The sequence below is a fragment of the Mugil cephalus genome, chromosome 1 (genome assembly GCF_022458985.1).
Source record: "Mugil cephalus isolate CIBA_MC_2020 chromosome 1, CIBA_Mcephalus_1.1, whole genome shotgun sequence".
NCBI lineage: Eukaryota > Metazoa > Chordata > Actinopteri > Mugiliformes > Mugilidae > Mugil > Mugil cephalus.
Genome location: NC_061770.1, coordinates 51434704 through 51457803, shown reverse-complemented (window position 1 = coordinate 51457803; position 23100 = coordinate 51434704). Strand labels below are relative to the sequence as shown.

Below are 23100 nucleotides of genomic sequence, written 5' to 3'. Positions count from 1 at the left end.
ACTTTTACAAATCCTTACATTTGCCCATCTTTCCTGCTTCTAATGAGAGCAAACTGTTCATTTTACTGTCTAATATGTTGTGCCCACTAAGAGGTACAGAGAGGAAGAGAAAATCAGACTTCTTCACTGTCAGTGGTCATAATGCTCTACCCGACTGGTGTAAAATGTGTCACAAAATCAGCACTAACCCCTCTCTGCAGCGACCCCTGGTGTGTGGAGGCCAACATCCAGAATGTGTTTATAAGAAGTTGCTTAGAAACCTAAACTAACATACAGTCCGTCATGCAACTGGTCTTAAGCGTGTTAACATTTAATAAAGCAACAATTTTCTAAATTCAAAGCTTGTAAGTGAAACTACGATTTTGTAATTTATTGGTGTTTAATGTGTATTCTTAATAAAACAGTCTTTATCTGAATAAAAAAAAGGAGGTCAGCCATTTATTGTTGTCAACGTGTCAGCATCTTGGGCTCTAGTTTTTCGTGACACTAATTGGACCAGATGATCAGCCCAGAGAACCAGTTCTTTAGAGGAGAGACAGAAGTGACGAAAGCCAAACCTACACACTATAATTTTGTTCATGAGTTGTTCATCCGTACATTCATCAAGAGATTACGTCCACTTCTTGTGGATGACTTCTAGACAGCGATGCAACACTTAAGTCCCAAGCAAACATTACTTCATTTTAAGAAGACATATTATTTGGAGCCGCAGTGTCTGTGTAGAGACAGTCAATGTCATCTTGAAGTCTTTATTTACAGAATTGTTGCATGATCTAATAATTTTATTATTAGTATAAGTATCAGTACATTGTGAAACAGCACAACATTGTAGGATTTCCAAACATTTACTGTAAACTCTTTCAATGTTTAACTTCAAGGGAGTCTCTGTACCTCAGGTCTACCACAGAGTTCAACCACAGGTTACTGCACTATATAATATGTCCAGGTGTTGACAGTCCCTGACATATGCAACTCTTTGAATTGATCCTGAACTTTTTCCTTTCTGAATGGCACTTATCTTTATGAAACGGCCACTTAGCCATCGCTGACTGAGGGCCCCTCATTCTCAAGACGGGCTGGCACCGTGGTGCAAAGCTGGAGGTGTTTGAGGAGCTGAAGGGGTCCGAGGAGGCCTGACGAGGTCACGAAATGGGTTTTCACATTCCACCAGTGGCGACAGCGGCTGCACACAGGCCTCTCAGGTGACAATGCAACACTGCCGCTGGAGGCCATATTGACCATATGAGTGGCTATGAAACAACATGTACTTCAAACACTAACATCAGTGTTTTAGTGGTTCGAGGTAAAAACATCTCTTTTAGTGCAATTGTGGACCTTTTGTTCTTATGGTTAGCTCCTCTGTTATGTTTAGGCACAATCTTCTTTCTTAAGCTTAGAGAAAGATTGGTATAGATGTTGTATAAAGAGCCTCTTTGTCACTTTACTGACGTGTCCATCCACACCAGTGTTGTGCACGTTCACAGTAAACAAGAACTAGTTCAAAGTTCTGTTAGCATAGATTAAAGTGAACTAGTTCACGTTCATAGTTCACATTTTGTAAGGTCACAAAAATATGAACGCGATCAGTGAACGTTGTTCATGTAATGCATTCATGCACAACACTGATCCACATGAACCACCTTCTTATAAAGTGTCACACACAAGTCACTGACCTTCCTGGGGAAGACAGTTCGAGAAGTCTATTGCTGACATTTTTATGTACTAAAAATCAAAATAATGAGGTCAGGAATAAACCGTGCTTGATGTCAACCATATGGTTCCTGAAGAGCAGTTATGAAGCTCAGTGTGGCGTCTCCTGCCGGCGCCATCTTGGCAGCGCCTGAATCTTTTCCACTTTTTAAGCCAGCTGATCAAGTGGACACCTGAGGATGTGCTTTTCTCTGGTGTTTCCACATGATTTAATTTTTCAGCCATATGCATATTTTCTGTATTTTTCAGAAAAACCCAAACTATCTGAGACATCTTCTTTGTATGCAGAGGTCAGACATGCAAGGGTATATCTTTAAAAGACACCTCTTAGTCTGCGCTCTGCAAGTCATTGTAGTTTGTAAGTTTAATATGTAAGTTCTTCATGTAAATTAAATTAATGTGTGCAGCTCAACCACAAGTTTTGCTTTTATAAAAGCAGGACAGGATTTGAGACTCAGTCTATAATGTACATCTTGTGGAGTACTGTATTTAAATGGAGTCACTTCTTACATTGGTTCGTGTTGAAATATCCATTCACTGCCTTCCTATTCTTGCCTCAGTCGCCTCGGTCAGTATAAAAATTGTACTTATCTGATGTAGGCTGTAACTTGAATGCACATCAAGAGAAGAATGACACAAGGTCAGAAAAGTCGACATGACATGAGAAAAAAATCTGAATGGATTAAATAACAGCCCTGACGCAAAGTAGAAACCACCTTCAGGCCCAGTTTAAATGAAATAACATTTCAAGCTGTTGGAGGCCACTGCAGAACACTATTATTATTGTATGTGAGTTTCAGAACAAACCTCTCTCATAGAAATTCCTCTTTCCTGAATAATGCGTTTGATGAATAAGTAATCTGACTCATCCTCCAACTCCTCTCTGCCTCCCGTCTCGGCCTGTTTATGTTGGAGAGACAAAAAGACAGAGAGGTGTGTCGGTGTAATGGCCCTTGTGGAAAAGGCAAAATGTATCAGTGGTGAACTCCCAAACTTGCAGCAAAAGACAAGAAAACACTGAAGGCCAAACATAAATTTGGTGTTTTCATTTCCCTTTTGTGTGATCTTTCTTTGGCTTGTGAAGCCCCACCACTCCATCAGATAGACATGAAAGTGTCTGTGAAGCACACACAAAGTTGCAGTGGTTGCTGTTTATTTGTTATGGCAACTGGGGGAATCTCTGAACCTTCTCTCTAATCTCTCTCGTAGTTTATGGAAAGCACACACACAGCACTGACACCTATCTTAGAGTAAACAGAGTTATCTGAAAGGCTTCTCGTTCTGGGGGGGTGATACGATCAGATGTAGAATCTATGCTGAAGATTTAAAGAACTTCTTACGCTGCTTTCGGTTTCTTTTAGGAATCGCCATAAAAGCCTGCAGATTGTCCAGATAAAATTGAGATCAGACACTATGCTTTAGGCGATTTTTCTTTCTTTCTTTCTTTTTTGCAATGAACAAAGGCATGTTGCTCCTAGATGTTAATTTAAATGTAGCAGCCTTAACGTTTTGGCTTGGTTTTATATTAATTTTGTTATACGGATTATCCTGTTTTTATCATGTTCTGTATTGTTATGTCAACAAAGTTAGTTTTTATTTGATGTTAGGATTTAACTTTTACAAAATAAAATTGATAAAAAATAAATAAATAAAAAAAACTCCTGCTGTTGCATGATTCCAATTTTAGACAGCAGGGGGAGTGGTTTTTATCACAAGTTTTACTAAACCAAAAAATATTTCTGAACAAAGCAGCTTTCTCTATCATCGTTTTAGCATTGACTGTGTTTATGTAATTATTTATGTTGTTACTCCCACTACCAGCGCAGTGCAATGTTCTGCACTGCAGCTTCAACCTGACCTTTAAAACAGGGTTCTTCAACATTTTTCAGGCCAAGGACCCCCAAACAGAGGGACCACTAACCTACTATATGTGTTCTTTATTAAATTTAACCTAGTCTTATCTCCTCTTCTACTACCGCTTATCCTCACTAGTGTCATGGGGGTTGCTGGAGCCTATCCCAGCTGACATCGGGTGAGAGGCGGGGTACACCCTGGACACCAGTCACCAGTCCATCGCAGGGCTAACACTCGGCTTAGTGCTATTTATACATATACATCATTGTTATCATCCTTTTGCAGTCAATATTAAGCTATCCCTTATCCCTCTACTAAAATACGTTGGATACATGTTAATGTGTATTTAAAGTAATTTAAATTTGTGGGGGAAAATTAAAATATATAGACTTAGACTTAGTCAGACTTTAATGATCCACGAAGGAAATTACTTTGTCACCATAGCTTTGTTGCAAAATAAATCAAGAAATATATATATATTTCTTGATATATATATATTTCTTGATGGTGGTCATACCTATGCTTGTGGTTGCAGGAGCGGCTAGATATTTGCAAGTCAGGATCGCCAGCTTGTCTTTGTCTTGGTTTGTCTTCATTTGTCTCAGGCTGGGCAAGGCATTAGCCAAAGGGTATCCCAGACTACCGTATGCTTTGCATTGAGTATTTTGTGCTGCTTTTAAGCTACTTTGTTTTTCATCTTTATCGGTTGGTTCTGCTGTCTGTCACTACCAGATCACCTGCGCATATGTGCATGCGTGACAGAAACTCTACTTGGACAAACTGTCTGAAATGCGCTGGTTTATATTTGTCTGACAATACTTACATTTTATGTTCCTTAAACAAAGTAGAAAATACAGTGGATGCTAAAAAGTAAATATTAAGTTTGTGTGTGTCATTCCCTTAGTAGTATTTGCAACAGACACAAAACATAAGGAAATGTATATGTGTATACTTTTTTCCTAAGTGTTCAATAGTTACAAAAAGAAAGGAGCTCCTTTTTAAGTCTCCGATCTTTTTAAGCTAGCTAAAAGCTTGTTAGCTATAACTACATAGCTGGCAAAGAGACATCAAAGTGGTGTCAAAAATGAATTAGAACTAAGAATTTTCTAAAACAAATTGTCATGTCAGCAATCAGAAGCCATATTTTACAATGAAATGTGAGTAAATGCTGTAACTATGATAACACGAAGACTCCACATCTTATGGGAGCAAAAGTTCATACAAGAAGAGGAAAATATTTGTCACAGGGAAGTGGTGAAGTCTCTTAATGACCCTTTCAAAGCACACCACAGCTAACCACAGTTCCTTGCAATTCATCATCAGTTTCCAACTTGAGTTGTTTATCTTGAAAACAATCCAGAGCATACAGAGCAACTCAGGATTTGAGGTGATAAATCTGGCTCCTTTAACAACCATTAGCTTATCTTGAAAATATGACGTAAGATAGACAAGAGATGAAGCAGACAAAGCTAGGATTTGGATATAAAGATTACATTGCAGTCGGAATCCCTTTGAAAACTGTCGACCTGAGTGACTTTACAACCCCCGTGTTGGGCATTGGATCTCCGTCTCTCATGAAATGCAGCATGAAGAGGGGATGAGTGAGAAAAATGGCCGGCTGGGAGAGGGGAAATGGGAGGCTAAATGGGTTGCCCACTGGGAGCTTTGGAGCCAAAAATAGAGACAACAAACCGCAGACACTGTTTGTCCATTAACCCAATCCCTTTAGCCAGTAAGGAGAGTAAGAAGCAAAATGACACAAAAAAAGAAACATGGAGGTTGAAGTTTATTATCAGGGTGTTCTTGACAATGCTACACCAGATAAGAAGATGAATAATTTTGTAGTCTTTTGGGGAAAGTCCAATTCTAAGTTTCACCTTTCATCTCAAGCTGTATGCGAGAGATCTTATTCCAAGCCTCTAAATGCTATCACCCAACAAGTCTAGTTGCCATTTTTTTCTTATGGAAGGTTTTAAGTTTACAGATATGGTCAAGTCTCAAGTATGCCGGGTCACTCCCAAGGAAAAAGAACAATTGAGGTTTTATTTACGTTTATTTTGGCTGTTGTTGCTTTGCAGGTCATGCTAGCTTCGCTCTCTGGACTCCTATTGTAGACATTTGGGAAAATAAAAAATCTCCTGGACATAAGAGCAACTACTTTAGCTTTCCAGTAATTACCTTAAATGTATCTTTTTGAACAAAGACATCAGCCATCTTACTGGAAAAATGGACTTCGATATCAGTGTTGCCAGATACACCTGATGGCTTCCAGCTCAAAAAGCTGTTCAAAGATTACCATCTGGCTACTACGAAGCTATTTAATGACGTTATGTGGTCTACTGATGGGTCTACAGAGCTTTTGTAGTCTTCACAAAGCGATACAAGTGTGAACTATGTACATTTAATGCAATCAATTCAGCATTAAAGTAATTAGAAAGAAAACACAAATGATCCCAAAGAATTTTCTTTGTTTTTTCTCCAACAAAATAAAATTCAAAGTTGCTATGCTAGGTCGGAACTTTGTATCATAAAAAACTACATGCCTCATGCATCATTTCTTGCATTTAGATGCATCTCTTTTAATGTATCATTCCCCATCATTCTGTTGGCTCCCATTTTCTTTCAGTTCTCCACTGTTGCTGTTTGATAAAGGAGTTTAAAAAGCACCTACCACAAGTTGGCGATACCTTATCATGATTGAACTTTATTTCCTTTTGCATTTTTGACTCCTTGTGTATATCTTTCTTTTATGATCTGGTGTGTGACAATGTTTATATTGTAAAACATATGATTTATTGGATCTATGGCTGCAGCTCTGGGAGTGACAGTGTGATTTGTCCTTTCTGTTGTTCTGCTTCATGAAAATATTAACACTTCAAACGATGCCACTTTGCAGATTAAAATCATCAAGGACTGATGGTATTGATTTTTATCATCAAAAAGCTGCTGTGGCCTTTCACTGCGACATTTAGCTGTCACTAATAGCATTGTGTTGGGTAGCTCAGCATTTCCTATCTTGTCTTGTGCTGAAAGTCGACATGTCTGTTTGTTTTACGTCTTGACAAACAAGCTGCTAATCTTCCTATTTCCATGTTTTTCTGTCTCATTTTTATCTGTCTCCCTTCAGTGCCTGCCATCTTCTCTCTCCTCCTCCTCCTCCTCCTCCCTGTTTTCAGTCTCCCTCTCATTTCTTCTTCGCTGTCATGTTTTGCTTTAAAGTCTCTCGCTACCTATTTGTGCCTTGCTCCCTTTCTGGTTTGATGGTCTTGACTTCATCCCAGACGCGACCTCAACTTCCTGCTGCCTTCTACAAGATAACAGAACGGGGCAACACATACACACACACAGCTGGTTTCTGTCCTCCATACTGCTGTTGCCGCTGAAGTGCTTTCCCATGGTGGTCACCAGAACAAGAACACGCACATATTTGAGTTTGGTTGCCTTGGGAGGTGGGGGTGAGCTGTTGATAAGCTGATATAGTTTATCTCTGCTTGGGTTGCTCTCTACCGCTCTGTTTTCTCTCTATCTCTCTGTCTATTTACCCAATAATTGTGTTCCTCAAAGTTGTCGTGATCTTTTTACTTCTTTACGACTAATACAGCGTATTACAGAGTATCATCTGAAAAATGTGTCAAACCAAAACAAACTTTTCTCCTTGTAACTGCTCAGCAAAGCTATTTTCAATTTTTTATTTAAAGTTTTGATGTTCATTGTAGTGGTTCCCAACCATAAAGTCAAAGTCAGTGTTCCCACCATAATAATGTGTTCACACTGGCAGTGAGACAGGGCAACGGGAGGGCAAGTTATAATACATTTACAATAGAAACTAGCAAAAGCAACAACTGACTTCAACTGTCAGTGTCACAGTGAGAGAAATTTCACAGCAGTGGTCACTGTAGGACCCATTAACAACTCATAAGCAACTCAGATTGTCAGGGGTTGGTGGAGGTGAGGATCCGAATGCAGGACAAAAGGAGGTGATGATGAGGCCGGGGGTCAAACAAAAAAAAGGTATTTAATAAGCACAAAACTTAACAAAAGGCACTGCAGACGGCAAGTATTTCAAAACACAAAAACAAAGGGAGTCATGAACATGGCACAAAAAAAGAACAAAACCTTGGCAAGACAAGTTGAACATGAACACTAGAACATGGAATCTTGGACATGGGGAAAGAAACGATGCAACAGGGAACAAAGGGAAAGGCATGGCTATGCACACATGGGTAGAGGGATGACAAGACACAGGTGAAACTAATGAGGACAGAGCACACAAGGAGAAACCAATCAGCAATCAAGGAAAATACAGGCAGTAACACAAAACAGGAAACCAAGAAACTCAAAACGTGATCATATAAAAACAGACAAAATCTGAATCATGACACAAATACATGCTTATTGTTTCAAAACATACAAACTTAGTGCAAAAATAAATAAAAATTTGAGTGGAAATTGGACTGCAGCAGAAACTGGCTAAAAACTCTCAGCTATGTAGATGATGCAACCTTCTATATTGGTCAAAAACCAATTATGTGTTTAAGCTTGTTTTAAAATTAGCTATTATTAGGTTCCAACCAGTCTTTGCTATGCCAACAAGAACACCAAACTGGGACACAAAACAGAAGTTGGCGGCACATTTTGAAAAAAAATCATACTTGTTTGTGTTTGGCCAGGACAGTTTTCCTATTTGGGACATAAAGGCTAACGCCAAGGAAGTTCATGGGAACAGATTAGTTTTGGAGATTTGGTTCTCATCCTCTTTTTTGTTAGTTTCACACTGATCCAGTAATACATTCTAAAAACTGACAGTAAAATGCTTTAAGACTAACTCAAAGGCTGTGAATGGAAAGATGAATGACTTCCATACGCTTCTGACTGACCAGCTAGCATGAGTGGCATCTGTTGTGTACTTCTAAAGACTTGGAGCAAAGACGAAGCATTTATTAAATACACTCTTGGGTTTTCTGCTGGTATTTCTGTAGAAGCTCAGGCTGCCTAGTCAAACGCATATTAAGGAACCTTTCAAATGCCTGCACGTGTTTTCAAATCCCTGCAGATGTAGAAACCAAAAATTTTTTATAGGGAAACACTTTCCATGCAGTCAGTCAATGCTCGGTTGATTTTTCCTGGTTTATAATCACCTATAAGTCCTGTGTATGGATGTCAGTCTTCGCTTAAAGATCTGAGAACTAACACATTGGGATTAAACTTTTGTTATTGCTGTGCTTTGGGGATTTATATTTCGAAAAAGTGTGCCATACATTTTGGACAAAAATTTGACACAGAAATGTGAGTTTGGCCAATGGGTCTGAAATGTCTTTGTGTGATTACTTTCAACCCTGATTTTCCCTTGGCTTTTGTGAAGCTTCATGTATGGATGAGGATGGGCTCACAACTGGGAAAGAAAGCAGGGGTTCCAAACGCCCTATGTTCCCTCTTTATGAGTGCAGTCTGCATAATTTCATTAACAGCAAGTTTGTAGGAAGTTATGTTGAAGAACTGTGTTGTACACAGTGTTGTACTTTTTATAGTCCTTGTTTGATGCAAGAAATTCTGCTTTACTATCAGCTATTGCCATCATCATCACACCTGGCAATTATTGTCTTTAACAATCATAATTTATTTCTATTCTTTTCAATTAAACAACAGTAATGTGAAAAATGCTTCTGAAGTTTGAAAATATTCCTTTTAAAATCTCTGTGAAGGTTCTCATCCAGGTCATAGTATATCCGCAAAAAAAGGAAATAAAACAAGCTGAAACTAGGGCAACTGTTTCTTGAATACATTTGGCCGACAGGTCAAGTAGCTTCTTAATATATTTTAAAAATATTTAGCTTTCCAACTCTCCAACTGTTGTGAATTCTTAAATATCTTAATGATGACATGTTAAGTATACCGGTTGCTCTGTGGATGCTCAAGAAAATAATAAAACTGACTTTGTGTTAACAGGGTTAATGTTATAAGGTCAATCCGGTAATGTCGGTGCAGCATCCTGTGTATGTGAACTACATTTCCCATATGTTCTTTGACGAATAACCCAAAGTTTTGTTTTAAACTTTTGTCATCTCCACAGACAGCTGAGCAGAACTGGAAATTTAGTATTTTATATTTTTCTTATTTTTATAACAGAGCTCAGAAGTTCAGTTCAGCTCTCCACTTCCTCACCCAAAAAGGAAACAGTAAGCAAAGGCTGTTTCCTAAATCTAGCCTCATAAATGTCACATTAACTCTCCATCTCTCAAATAAACTCCCATTTAATATCTGGCTTCTTACTGGCTTCTAGGGTAAAAAAAAAAAGGAGGGCCACCTCATATATTCATCTGAGAATGTAGGAACGTTTGCTTCAGTGGCCCACAGGAAGGAGGTCCTTAAGACGGACCTCATGTTTGTCTATCTTTGTGAGGACCACGCTGGCCTTGAGAGTGAGGATATTTTTAGACAGTGACATCAGACTTATGAAGAGAATCCAAATAAGAAGATGAAACAAGGGCAGCGGGACTTGTTGGGTTTCTTGAAGATGTTTCATCTGAGTTTTCACAGAGTGCATTATGTGAGTGTGTCTTCACAAAGACATAAATACAGATGCGTGCTTAAGGAAAGTCAGATACTCTAACAAAAAGTGAAGAAATTGGATCTAAAGTAGCTGAAAATTACTATATTCACTTCATAGGACATTGCAGTGACTTGCATTAATTTAAAAGATGGAGAATTACCTTTAACCTGACCTTAAACCTCATGGTCTGCATACTTTATTTTGAGGATTTGTGTTATGGGAAGTTGCTTTCTGTTCACAGAAGGGAGGCTCAGATTTATATTGCCACAACAAGGGCAATACACACACTCATTGTCTTTGCATTCATCAAATAGAATCTCTGGCTTCTTCTCCTTTTTTTCCATGACTGATGGAGTGCCTCTGCATTTGGAGGTCAAAGGGTAAAAAGGTCATGAGTTGGGGTCATCAGACAATTTTTAAATCTGTGTGTGTGTGGAGTGCCAAAAGGTTAGAGTGGTGGTTCAGTGACCAGGAAAAAATTCCAGATGCTGAGGAATTTGTCTTCACTGGGAATCTTGTGTGTGTTTCAGTGAGAGTAGAGGTCATGAGAACAGCAGAAAACACACACACACACACACACACACACACACACACACACACAGATGGACACACAAACAACATGCACCCCAACTTCCTTTCAGTCAATTCCTGATTCCTCCCAGAGAGCACAGGCTCTGTTTTGCAGCATTAATTCGTAAATACAGGATTTGTGTTTCCTGTGACCGTTAGGTTCAACACGGTGTCTCAAGATACCAAGAAGCTGTGACTAGTGGAAAAGTTTACTTTATCACAATTACATGGAACCAAGGGCTTGTAAACGAGAACTGTTTTGGTTATAACCCTACTTAACTTGAAACTGTTTAAAATGTCTGATTCAAGCATTTAGAGGATCCTGTAGAAATAATTTTAAAGAAATAGCTGTAGTGTATGGAAGTCCGCGGCTGACAATATTGACATCAATTTAAATGTTAAAAAAGGAAATGCTGTTTTAGTTGAAGAACCGGAAAGAAACCGGAAGAACTTGTATTATTTTTTAACAAATCAGGTATCCATTGAATTTTTACACATCATCATAAATCATACTAAGCCATAGGTGGTAAAAACAATGTCTGTAATGATAAGAATGAAATTGATTATTTTAATAATTATTATTGTTATAATTAGATGTAAAATCGCCACCTGAAAGAGATGTGTAAGGTATTAATATGCGTCAGAGTTACCTACATGTCATTGACATTAAATGCGTAGCTGTTGACTTTAATTCCAGGTGTGCAAACATGATCATCTGCTGCAACTCATTTCCTTTGCACATAGAAGCAGTTAGCCTTAATAGCCTTCTGCCAATAGTTCTTTATGGCAAAAACTTTGCTACTATCACTGAAGACATGATTTGTTTCTAGATTTGTTTCATGTCACGATTATTGTGACCAAAAATATCATGGTTATCATTATTATCATGGTATTGTTGAAATGCTCAAAAGATTGAAAAGGTACTTGTACACACAATAAAATCATTTAACCAAATTTTATTTTGAAAAAAACAAAAAACAAAAATAAATGAGCACAATAAACCTGAGGATGTAGTAGCCATAGCATCGGTGTGTTTGCCTGCTGCACGCCCACTCTGTAAATAATGGAAAAACAAAGTTATCATTATTATTATCGTTATTATTATCTGACTGAGACACACACATTAACGTTCCTCCTGTAAAAACAAAACACATTTCAGTGTTTCCTTTAGGACTAGTTTTTAACAAGGAATGTTTTCTACTCAAAATTTACCTGATCGGTTATTATTTATTTTAAGGATCCCCAAACAAAGCATATTCAAATACCTGGATAGGCATCTGGCTGCAGACCTGTGGATACCTGGTATTCATGTTCATGTTTGAGGTGGAGCAGAGCTACTGCAGCACTGGAGCAGAAACAGACCAAACATGCATAATGAAGTGTCAGCGTTCATACACAACAGAAATACATGCTGCTCTGCTGCTATACGTGTAGTGTCAATAACATGTTTTTACATGAGTAATGTTACATAACACTTAAAACATCAGTTTCCATTAATGACGAACTCTAGGACAAACTATGACATTCTCCACTATTCTAAAGTCCCCACATCATGCATTCAGCTACAAGTTAACTTACCTTGCACTTGCTGTATAGTTGTGGGTGGTGTTCATGAAGATGTCTCATCACATTAGAAGTGTTACCTGCACCATACAGGTACCTTCCACTTTCAGTGCTAACTATTACTGTAGACACAAGTCTTGTGTATTGGTGTATTAATCCACGTTTTGATAGGTCTTATAGTTTTTGATCAAACACTGTTCAATGATCATGATCGTTTTTTGGAGAAATTCTGAGATTATAAAGGGGGTGTATTGCGCGGAATGTTCGTGCTAGAGTGGATGACCTCATCAGTTAGAGTGGGGGAAGTTTTGATTTTGTCCACAGTTGTAGACAAACTTGTTCTGTCTCTCACAATGTGCTCGTCAAAGCAGTGAGATGAACAGAATTGAAACTGTGAGCCTCTGAGTGCAGTCACGTCTCTCTCTGCTCTCTGGTGATTCTAATGACAGAGTTGGTTGGAATTTTGTTTTTTGTACTCCTGCTCGATCTAAGGGGTTTTAAATAGTTTAAAACATATCTGATTAAAACACCTAGAGAGGTGTGGGTTGAGCAACGCTGCTGGCTTTTCTTACAGACAGTGGTGGAGTTTTGCTACACTATATGGACAAGTTGTCAGCTGCCTACCAACTTTCAAATGTTGTACATGTGCATGACAGCCAGCATATTAGATGTCTTCAAAACAGCACTTTATTGGATTTTATTATTGGCCATCCTTACGGATCAGGAGTGGGACCTGTGTTTGTTTAGTTTTGATAGGATTTCCTTCCCGCAGTCAAATGTCATCATTTATCTCAGTGTTCATCCTTGAACGCTTGAATTTTTGGGGTCATTTCCTGTTTTGGTTTAAAACGCCTTGTTTGCAACAAAAAGGGCAAACTCATTTATTTGGTATGAAACAGAATTATGTCATCGTTCTCATGTGAACTGACTTGAATTGCATTTTAAAAAATCCAGACGTGCTTTGAGTATCATTTAATTCCCGAAACAAAGATAAAAATGTCAGTTAAAACAATGAAACAATAACTGTTTGGTGTCGTGATGAATTCGGCGATTTGCAGCTTCAAGAAAACAGCACATGAACTAAAACTTTGCTGACGCATTTGGTGCCCTCCGTGGTGAACACGCCAAGTTTCTGACACAACACAGGCTGTTTGTTTAGCAGTCTTTGACATGTGTGCCTGGAGCTGCGTCCTCGTTGTACTTGAGCCTGGGAAGAGGTCATGTTGACCGTAAGGCTTGTCTAGAGGAGCTCGACTGTCTGAGAGGCCCTTCAGTCTATGCCACCCATCTGCTGAGCAGTCCTTGTGCTCCTTGTAACGTTTTGATCACTGAAGAGACGTTCAACCAAGTCTTTTCATACAATTAACGCCGTCAAAACCCAAAATCGCATCACTTTAATACTTCCTCTTGAGCCTTAATTTTGACAGGTGTTGCCGTCTTTTTTCCCTTCCTGTGATCAGATGGTCGTGGCTGACTTGACTTTGGAGGAGAGGACCTGCCTGAACCGCCTCTTAAGCTCCTGCATGTTGGGAGATTTGGGTCTGGCCAGGTGGAGGCCTCCTCTCCTCTTCTCTCCATTTCCTCCTCCCAGAGCTCGGACCACCTGGAAGACATAGAAGCGAGGGACCCATGTCGGGTTAGAATGATTTAGGAAGAAAAATTATTTCATAACAATTTCTGAAATCAAATAAACGTAAAGTGTGTAATGGGTATATTAAGCCTATGTTTTGTTTTTATCATTGAATAACTCATATTAATCATTTTTCTTTTTGGCAGTGAAGTACATGTACAAGCAATTTCTGTTTTTTTAAGAGTATGTGGCTGAGACAAGGAGGGTTCTGTTTAAGAACATATTTTTAAAGTGGCTAATATTTCTTTTTTACAACTAAATGAAAGGACTAGGTGAAAGGGTATGCTCTTAACGGGTTGTCCTTGAGCAAGACACTAAATCCCCAGTTGCCCCCAGTGTGTGGCATTGGTGTGTCAGCGTATGGGTAGATGTGTCCGTGACTGTAAAGAGCTTTCAGTACCAATAGGTAGAAAAGCGCTATATAAAAGCAAGACCATTTACTATTTACCAATAAAGTGAGTTAAGGCTTGGGAATCTAGTCTAAATATATCCAAAATACAATCAGCTGCCGGGCATGAACTTTGACTACACAAAAACAAATATACAGAACAGAATCTGTTGTAGTACTCCTTTCTGGACAAAAGACAAACATGTGGTATTTCTGTATTTTCCCACAGAAAATCTCTGAGAGTTGTTTTAAAATGCACAACGCTCTGATTTTTAAATGAAGCTCTTCCGTTAAAAAGGGTTCTTCGGTCCTTGGTAGTCAAACATTTAAGACAAACTAAAATGCAACAGCAAATGAAAAAACCCACCTCCTGACAGAGATGTAGGAAGGCTGTATGGACTCCCTCATGGTTCTCTCTGGCCGAAGCCTCAAAGTAAACGCCTCCTGTGGTCAGAAGCAGATCACTTATACGTCTGAAAACATTTCCTGATTGATCGTGCAGGTTATTATAAATACACAGGGGAAGGCAAACAAGTTAGAAAAACTTGACTATATTGTCCAACTTCTGTTAATTTGTTCTATGGGAGAGCGAATCGTATCAGTTTAAAGTGATGTTCGCCAAGTAAAGGCTGTTGTGGTTTATAAGTTAGGTTTGTTTTCATATGACAAAATGTCACAACACTGTAACACTGACCAAAAGGAGTGTTCATGCCCTATGTCCATTCACTTTGATACATTACAGGTAAACCCAAATGGAGCGGCGTTGTCATTGACAATGTAGTCACAGTAAGTGCTATGTATATATGGGTACACTTTCCCTAGTTTCCCAACTAGAGCCAACTAGAGCCTGGGACATCCATTAGTGAGTTTGTCTATGCATGGCATTATCTCCTTTACATTCTCCTTTCCTGTATTCAGTCTTTGGTGATGAGCAATTTATGTCACAGGTCTTCAAGAGGGGGTCTGCGACCCCTAGGTGGTGTGAGGGGGTACTGCATTGGGGGTCCCAAAATCTTTGGTTGATTAGATATTTTTATATAATTTTTAATTTCCCCCCCATCTATCTATCCCTGCCCCATGTAATTTGAACCAGATAACATCAACATCTCAAAACTAACTTTAAAAAGTGTCTGCTTGCATGGATGCACAATAGTCAAATGTAGCTCCTGTTTTAATGTGTCATGCTAATTTCGATTAGAAGAAGAAATAAGAAAAAACAGCAGGAGGATGCCCCACCTAGTGAAGTTGCTAACGTCTCGCCTTCGTCTGCAGGCACTTGCCGGGCTCGGAGCAGGTCGCTCTTGTTGCCAACCTGGGAGGAGATTACAGATTACAGATTATATTGGATTATAGGATTAGGGTTAGGTAACTGGTATTGCCTACTGTGTCTAGAATACATTTTAAATAATGTCAGATCACAAGAGAACTGACTGTAAATCATAACATATCATTAAAGGCCATTTTTTCGTGCTCATGGCTTGACTTGACACACTGACCAGTATAACTGGTATGTTTCCAGAGGGGTGTATGCGTCTGACATGCTGGTACAGTGGTTGAATGGTTCTGTAGCTGTTGTGGTCTGTGATGGAGAAAACCAGCACGTAACCGTCGGCCCAGTAGATCGACCTGGAAGTCCAGTTATTAGAATAAGTTATCTGAGCATGTGAAGTTTACATTTATATTATGCATGTGGTTTCAATCCAACCTGTTGATCTGTTCCTGGCAATACAGGCCTTCAGCATCATCCTGCAAAACCACACAGACACATTTAGTAAACAGCAATGCTGGAGGGTCTTTCTCTGAATGTCAAGGCTGTCATTAGCAAAACACATGATTAGTTTTCAAGGATGTATCCACAATACCCACGATCATTTCAGTGCATCACTTAGAACCAGGTGGTGGTTTTCCTGAAAAAGCTCATTGCCAAGACAGATGTTTTTTTATGGACACACTACAGCTGTTTCATTCTTATGACTCCAAACCCATCAGACCACCCAGTTCAAGACCTAAGTCACTCTTTCTATTTTCAATTCCTTAAACTGACATTGCCTAGGAGTCTGCACACATGCCTCTTTTTGTTGTCTAATCTATCCTCCCTCCTGCCAGCAGGGACCTCCTCACCCTCCGTTATCTCCCCAGAGTAGGAAATGAGCAGTTCTGAGGCCTGGTTTTGTAAATAGACTGCCAGTGTCGAGCAGGGTTAGCAGTATGGCACGTTGCAGTCATTAAGCTCATCCGAGGTCACTTCCTCTCCCTTCAAATGCATTCCTGAAATTGCTTTGAGATAAGCTTTTTTTTCTTAGCCATCTCTTTGGGAGTTTTAGGAAGCTGGAATTTTAGATGTAAGAAAGAGATATCAAATTTTGAACTTTTCAACTTTAGATGTACATTGTATGCACTCTATCCAATTCCATGAACAATTCGTATCACCCACATCACCTCCTGCTAACTATGCATAATTCTGGAGCATTTATAAACAAGCAACAGTTAATACTTTTAACATGGCCAAAGCTAGCTTGCTAGTTATATGGCTCGCTCTGTTTTGGTCTCTTCAGCTCTCTACTCTATAAAAGCTCAACTGTCAAGATTGCACATCAGTAATTGTTCAGAAGCTGAAGATATACTCCGTATGTTTAATAGGAAGCTGTTCTAGACACCATGAAGTCATCTAGTTCATCTGATTTCAACTTAACAAGATGTCAAAATCCAGTTCTAATTGTACAAAGACAGCAGATTTATTGGACTTCAAGGGAAGCTATTGTATGTTTAAAGGTTTGTGTTGTAGTAGGAGTAGGTGTCCCGGTCAGAAAGTTTAATCCACCTGAACAACTGGGTCATAACGACCCCAAACAACACAACATTTTAAAAGAATGCCTTTTAAACTCTACAAGCACATTCATAATTTCCTCTTGTTAGCTGTATTAGCCCATACCAACAGTTATGACTCTATAAGGATAATGTTTTATTGTAATCACTGAAAAGAAACATTGATGACATATCTTTTCACTGGGATAGTAACTTGGCTGCTGTATCTGTTTCCATGAGTTACCTGGAGAGCGACGCAGGGTGTATCCTGGATCTGAAGCGACACTTCCTCCCCATCCAGAGTGACCTTTCTGGAGTAGAGCGCTCCTGTAGAGACAGAAAGATTCAGGTGGATGAATAGATCAATAGCTGGCTTTTTTCTACAGCAATCAGTGAGTAAATGCAAAATAAATGGACAGAGACTCACCTGTGTTTGCTTCATAGTCTCCAATGAACCTCTTAGTCAGAAATCTGACAATCAAAGCTAAAAGGAAAAAGAAAAATACATTGGTCACACAGGAGTAATATGGTCAAATAACACAAAATGTTCATTGAGTCAGTGTAGAGTGGCCAATTAAATGACAGTTTTTAAATCTCCCTAATCTGCTGCAATCTACTGACCTACGTAACACCCCAGTCTTACTGTGTATTACTGGAATTTCCCCTTTCACCGACACATATTTTAGATTTTCAAGATGTTAGTATCCGTTAACACAAACCAGCCCTAAAGTCTGAACAGAGAAAATGATTGACCAATACTCAGAATCTTATGTTGCATCATCTTTTATTGACAAAGGTTTTGCTCATGTTTGGATTCTGGCCTGTGTTTTCCCAACACAGAGCTTTAGGAGCTCATTTTATATAGCCATTTGTTTGGTCCCCCGGTTAGCTTCATTATCTTATGCTCCAGTACATACTGAATGGAACTCCACTGCTTGTTATGCAAATGATTGCAAACCTTTTTAATTATCTTGTGTAAGCTAAAATAGTAAATGGTAAAGTTAAAATGGTAAACCTTAGATTTGCACTACCACGGAAACATGTTTTAGCCATTTAATTAAACGTGACCTGTTTTTCCAGTACCTAGGCCTGGATACTTTCCTACTTTCTACTTTAATTACCTGTTTTATCTCACTACTTCAACATTTAAAAATATATATCTCTGATACATTCATTCACACCTCTCCTAGCATTACAATCAATGTAGCTATCCATATCTATTACTTTCAGCTACGCTAATTAATTAGCGTTAGCTCTGCAATGCCCTAGGCTAAGAAAAGAAGCCTTAGCCTGAAACTGCACTTCTACACTTAATACAGCTCATTCATTGCTTCTGGACTTCTCAGGTTTTTTGTTGTTTAGTTGTCATGGTATAGTGCAGACTAGCAGATATAGTAGTGCAAATACTATAGGGCAGATTGGTTAACCTAATCTTAATTAATCTTATTAAATAGAATTGGAAGCTACCAAATATGCACTGTTGATAGTACAAACCAGTAGCAAAAAAACTGGTTGGGGAGAGAACCAAATGTTTTCTTACACAGAATTTAAAATTTAGCAATTATTTAAAACAATATACTGAAACCCATCCTGAAGTGGCATAGAAAAATGTGTGAGCTTACCAGTTGACCAATGATGTGATATCTGACAAACAGGAACAGGAAATAAATGTGGGAATATTTTGTTGTATTTTTTTTGTTTATTTTTGGTATGTGTGCTTCTGGCTTGTGTTTGAATTGCAGTCATTTCTTATTTTTATATACTTTTTATTGAGAAAGATGTGATGTGATACATCACTTATGTATGTAAAATATACTAATTGACCAAATTTCTGCAGTCTTTTATTGTGTGTTGGACTATGGTCTTTCACAGCTACAGCAGTTTTTTTGTCACTTTGTTAGATACATTAGTCACTTGTTGTAATGTAAACTCACTGTTTTGACGTGTTCAGTCTATCACAAATTAGTGACAGCCTCTGTTTTACCTTTCTGAGCCTGATAAACCCCAGATCAAATCTTTCTGAAATCTAAAATTACAGTTATCGATTCTCTTCTTTCCCCATGGTGGACATTTTATTCATTTGATGGTTAGATTTCCTTTAGAGGTTGTGATTTAAAAGACATTTCTAATGGATAAGTCATGGCAATAAACTGGCTTTTTAAAAATGTACTTTATCAGAAGGTATTGTAGATGTCAGTGGTTGTTTCTCTTTTGTGCTGCTTCATTCTTCCACAAGGGTTTCAAAGGATAAACTCACTCTTATGACTACATTTACATTTAAGCATTTGCATGCAAAACTAATAAAATATTATGTTCTGTTATGCATTCAACTAACAACTAGTATTAAAAATCAGCTCCATCTCGACCTGAGGAAAGCTGACTCTGTGATCTTCTTTCGATCAGTCAAGCATAGTCAGAGGTTGTCAGAGGTTCCCTGGTTTTAAATGAGATGTTAACTGAATTTGTGTTTGTTTTTAGTTTTTATTGTTTGGTTTTAATTAACTTTGTCACATGCTTCTGTTTATGTGAAGTACTTTGTAATGTCAATTTGCAAAGAAACGTGTTAAATTAAATAAGTATTATTATTATTATTATTATTATTATTATTATTATCATTACATAACTGTGAAATGTGCGAATTGTCGCCACCTACCGTTCAGGATTTGTATTTTTATTGTAATTTTTTACTATTCAGTTTTTTCAGTTCACACGGTTATCTATTCCTTGCTATGTTCTATAGGATATTAATAATCATGACAACTTGTGTGCTGGGGTTGACATCATGTTTTTAATCCCAGCCACCATTTTAATTCCCGGCAAAGCAACAGGTGAGCTTTAATTTAATTCCGAATAACAAATTTAAGCACATCAGTTTCTCCATACATCCAAGCATAGCTACCGGTTTTCCCGACGTTGCTCGCTCCCAGCACCACAATCTTCACCGTCTTGTTGGGCACGCAGTCTAGCAGGGGATACTCCGGTATGGGGACCAGCAGAAAGTTGCCAGACCCGCTGCTGTTCATGGTTCCCGGTGCAGGGTCGCCGCCAGTCAGCCGCATTTAGCTCCCCTCTGCCCTCGGATCAGCTCCGCTCTGTGTGGCAAAATAACAACAAATCCCTGCGCGGAGAAAGAAAATCACTCCAGTACTCCCATTATTTTCTTGCAGGGCGGAGAAATTATTCCTCTGGATCTGTTCTTTATCCACAGCTGGAAATCACAAACGGAATACCAGTTTGTCTCAACTGTTAGTTTTCCATGTATCCACCTCAAAGCCTTCGTCCACTTCGAAAAAAACTTCGTGGATCTTTTCTTGTCTTGCTCATTTAACTCATGTCAATGTTTTGACGCCTAAATAGTGAAGAAGTATTTCGGTTCCAGATGCCTCTGAGCGCAGAGAGTAGAGAGAGAGAGAGGCGGAGAGGGAGGGATGAACACTTTGAACCGTCCCCTCTAATATTCCCGTGAGACTTGTCCAGACTGGGCTCCATTTTCCAGCCATCATTATGGAGCTCATAAACAAATAAATTACACTAAATAATAGCAAAGCTAAAAACACGGAATGTGCCAAGGTTAAGAAGTAAATTTTATCATCTAAAAATTCTTTCAGACTTTGAAGCGTAAATGTATGGAGACCCTTTAGTGGCAGTTTTAAAGTCAAACAAGTGAAATTCGCAAGTACATTTTGGCTGACGTTAATCCTTAGTTAATACGTCAAATATATAACATTGATTTATGACTTATTTTTCCTGTTCTGTAATTCCGTGTTTTAAATATATATTAAAATAAACTTGAAATATTAAAGGATTTGTTAAAAGTAATTGTGTCTAAAACTATTGTAGCCTTAAAGCTGGCTGAAGTAGTCCACTTTTCAGCAACAGTTATGGAACTAGACTTAATAATAGTATTATTGGGTATTATCATTAAAATATACTTAAATTATTAAAACCATTTGCTAAAAATATTCTGTCTAAAATTGTTGAAGCCTGGAAGCTTGCCTGAAGTTCTTTTCCCGGTATGTCTAAACAGTGAAGAAGTGTTCTGGTCCCCTCAAATGTTCCCATGAGACTAGTCCAGACTGAGCTCCACTTTCCAGCCATAATTATGGAACTCCTAAACAAATAAATTAGACTTAATAATAGTAAATAAAGTGAATGTGCCAAAAAACGAGGTCAATTTTGTCATTCAAAAGCTCTTTCAGGTTTTGATGTGTGGAGGCCCATTAGTGCCTGTTTTAAAGTCAAGTGAAATTCCCAAATACATTTTAATGGACAGTAATTTGTATCTCATACGTCAGATGATATTTCTGGAAAAACATTTATTTGTGACTTTTTTCCCTTTTGTGTAACCCTGGATATTATCATTAAGCTGTAATTGAAGTATTGACCGCATTTCTTGAAAGTAGATGTGCCAAAAGCTGTTGTAGCCTGGAAGTTGCCTGGAAGCGTATTTCTGGCAATGTGAACAGTCCATGTTTTAATGCCTAAATAGCAGGAAATGTTCTGGTCCCCTCTCATTTTCCCAGAGGACCAAATAAAAACTGGGCTCTACTTTCTAGCAATTTTTAGGATTCATCAAGTTAATTAACGAAGAAATGATGGTTAATAATAGTAAAGCTACGAAACAGTTGATGATTTGTTGATTATTTATCACGTAGTATTTGTGTGTAAAACTTTTTGTTGTTGTTGTTTGTTTTTATCCCTGGAAGCTGGCTCATAATTCCCTCACCCTCAAAAAGGGGAACATTTTTGTTTTGGAGTTACTCCAAAATTCACATATAATTTAGCAATACAATCGCTGCAATCCAAAAGTGAAATGTTTGCATTCTGCTGTCACTCTTATACAAATCACAATGACTAACATTGTTAGTTTAGACGTACAGTTAACAGCGATTGCTCTGACTGGTAGAAGAACTATCCAGTTGCTTGCATTTTTTGCGCCTCAATTGTATTCTTAAACATAGTATTTTAAATATGCTCAGGTACATTCAACCATTCAACAACAAGAGTGCGCCGCCCGCCGAAATCGGCCCCGTACGAAGAATCCAACTGACTAAATACATCTGTGTTGTGCGTTGGCGACACTCCCTCACAGCTTCACGGGCTGGACGGCAGGAAGCTGTAAAGGCAGTCACAGAAATCACAAAAATAAAGGAAATCACTTGATATCACCTTCAAAATAAGGCAAATATGGCCATCGAGTAATCATGTTTTTGACTTCAACCCTCTAGGTTGCTGCCAAACAAAAATTCGTTGTAACTTAATCTTAATTTTCTCTGTTACCATTATAACAGTATAATTAAAATACAAATTAATGCTAACTAGAAACTTGACACAGTTTGAATGTTTGTTGTTTATGTTTACTGTAATATTCTGAACTGTGGATGTGCACATTAGGTGGAAAGCTGTTTGGGTTAGTTTTGCACGAATATTACCTTGCGAGTGATTGTTAATGGCGATGCAAGTATAGTTATCCAAACTTTTTAAAGTTTCAGCTGATATAAGCATTTCTTCCCCTTTCAGGTCTGTGCTTTGCTTTCTGAAGGAAGAGCACATGGTTCTTGGCTAATGACTAATTCACAAATGTGTGTGCTAGTGAAGAAAAATAGCGCGAGGTTAACCATCAGATTGCCTTTAAATTCTCTTTTTGCGTAAGTGTTTTTGCACAGAGCACAGAGTTCAACACTTTTCAAGTTCATCTCCTGAAAGTAAAACAAGATTAAGAGGTGTATCTGCAAGGATTTATGAACAACTACTTCTTAATTTTTTTTTCTAATGCAAAAGGTTATAAAACAACTGTGATATGGCAATTTGAAGCTTAGATAATAAAGATATTATGTATATTTTGTTATGTATATTTCAGCTAGACAAGGAGGGGGTACTGTGAAAAATGTGTAAATACATAATTAAACTTCACAAGTATGCATTACACAAAAAATATTAATTAAAGCAGTGTTTTTAAGTTATGTTAAAATATAAGGCAAAGGGGAGTTTGTTATTCTGAAATAGGAAACCGGAAGTGAGCCCTGTCAT

At 38.2% G+C, this 23100-nt stretch overlaps 1 protein-coding gene across 1 annotated transcript; it reads right to left on the bottom strand.

Moving 5' to 3' along the window:
- Nucleotides 1-13204: 13204 nt before the first annotated feature.
- rasl11a (RAS-like, family 11, member A) lies at nt 13205-20479 on the bottom strand. The gene is made up of 8 exons (XM_047583100.1): nt 19970-20479; nt 17498-17554; nt 17315-17397; nt 15971-16011; nt 15762-15891; nt 15502-15577; nt 14633-14709; nt 13205-13850 (listed from the first exon to the last, which is right to left on the bottom strand). Exons 1-8 carry the CDS (start codon nt 20127-20129, stop codon nt 13704-13706), a joined length of 771 nt encoding a protein of 256 aa, XP_047439056.1. The 5' UTR covers nt 20130-20479; the 3' UTR covers nt 13205-13703.
- Between the last annotated feature and the right edge of the window lie 2621 nt (nt 20480-23100).

What these genes read in the sequence shown, in the direction of transcription:
- rasl11a (XM_047583100.1), bottom strand. Translation starts at nt 20,129, where the DNA reads ATGCGGCTGACTGGCGGCGACCCTGCACCGGGAACCATGAACAGCAGC. An exon ending in GAAACATACCAGTTATACTG is followed by an intron (nt 15,578 to 15,761) that starts GTCAGTGTGTCA and finishes ATCTCCTCCCAG; the next exon opens with GTTGGCAACAAGAGCGACCT. An exon ending in TCCTACATCTCTGTCAGGAG is followed by an intron (nt 13,851 to 14,632) that starts GTGGGTTTTTTC and finishes TATGTCTTCCAG; the next exon opens with GTGGTCCGAGCTCTGGGAGG.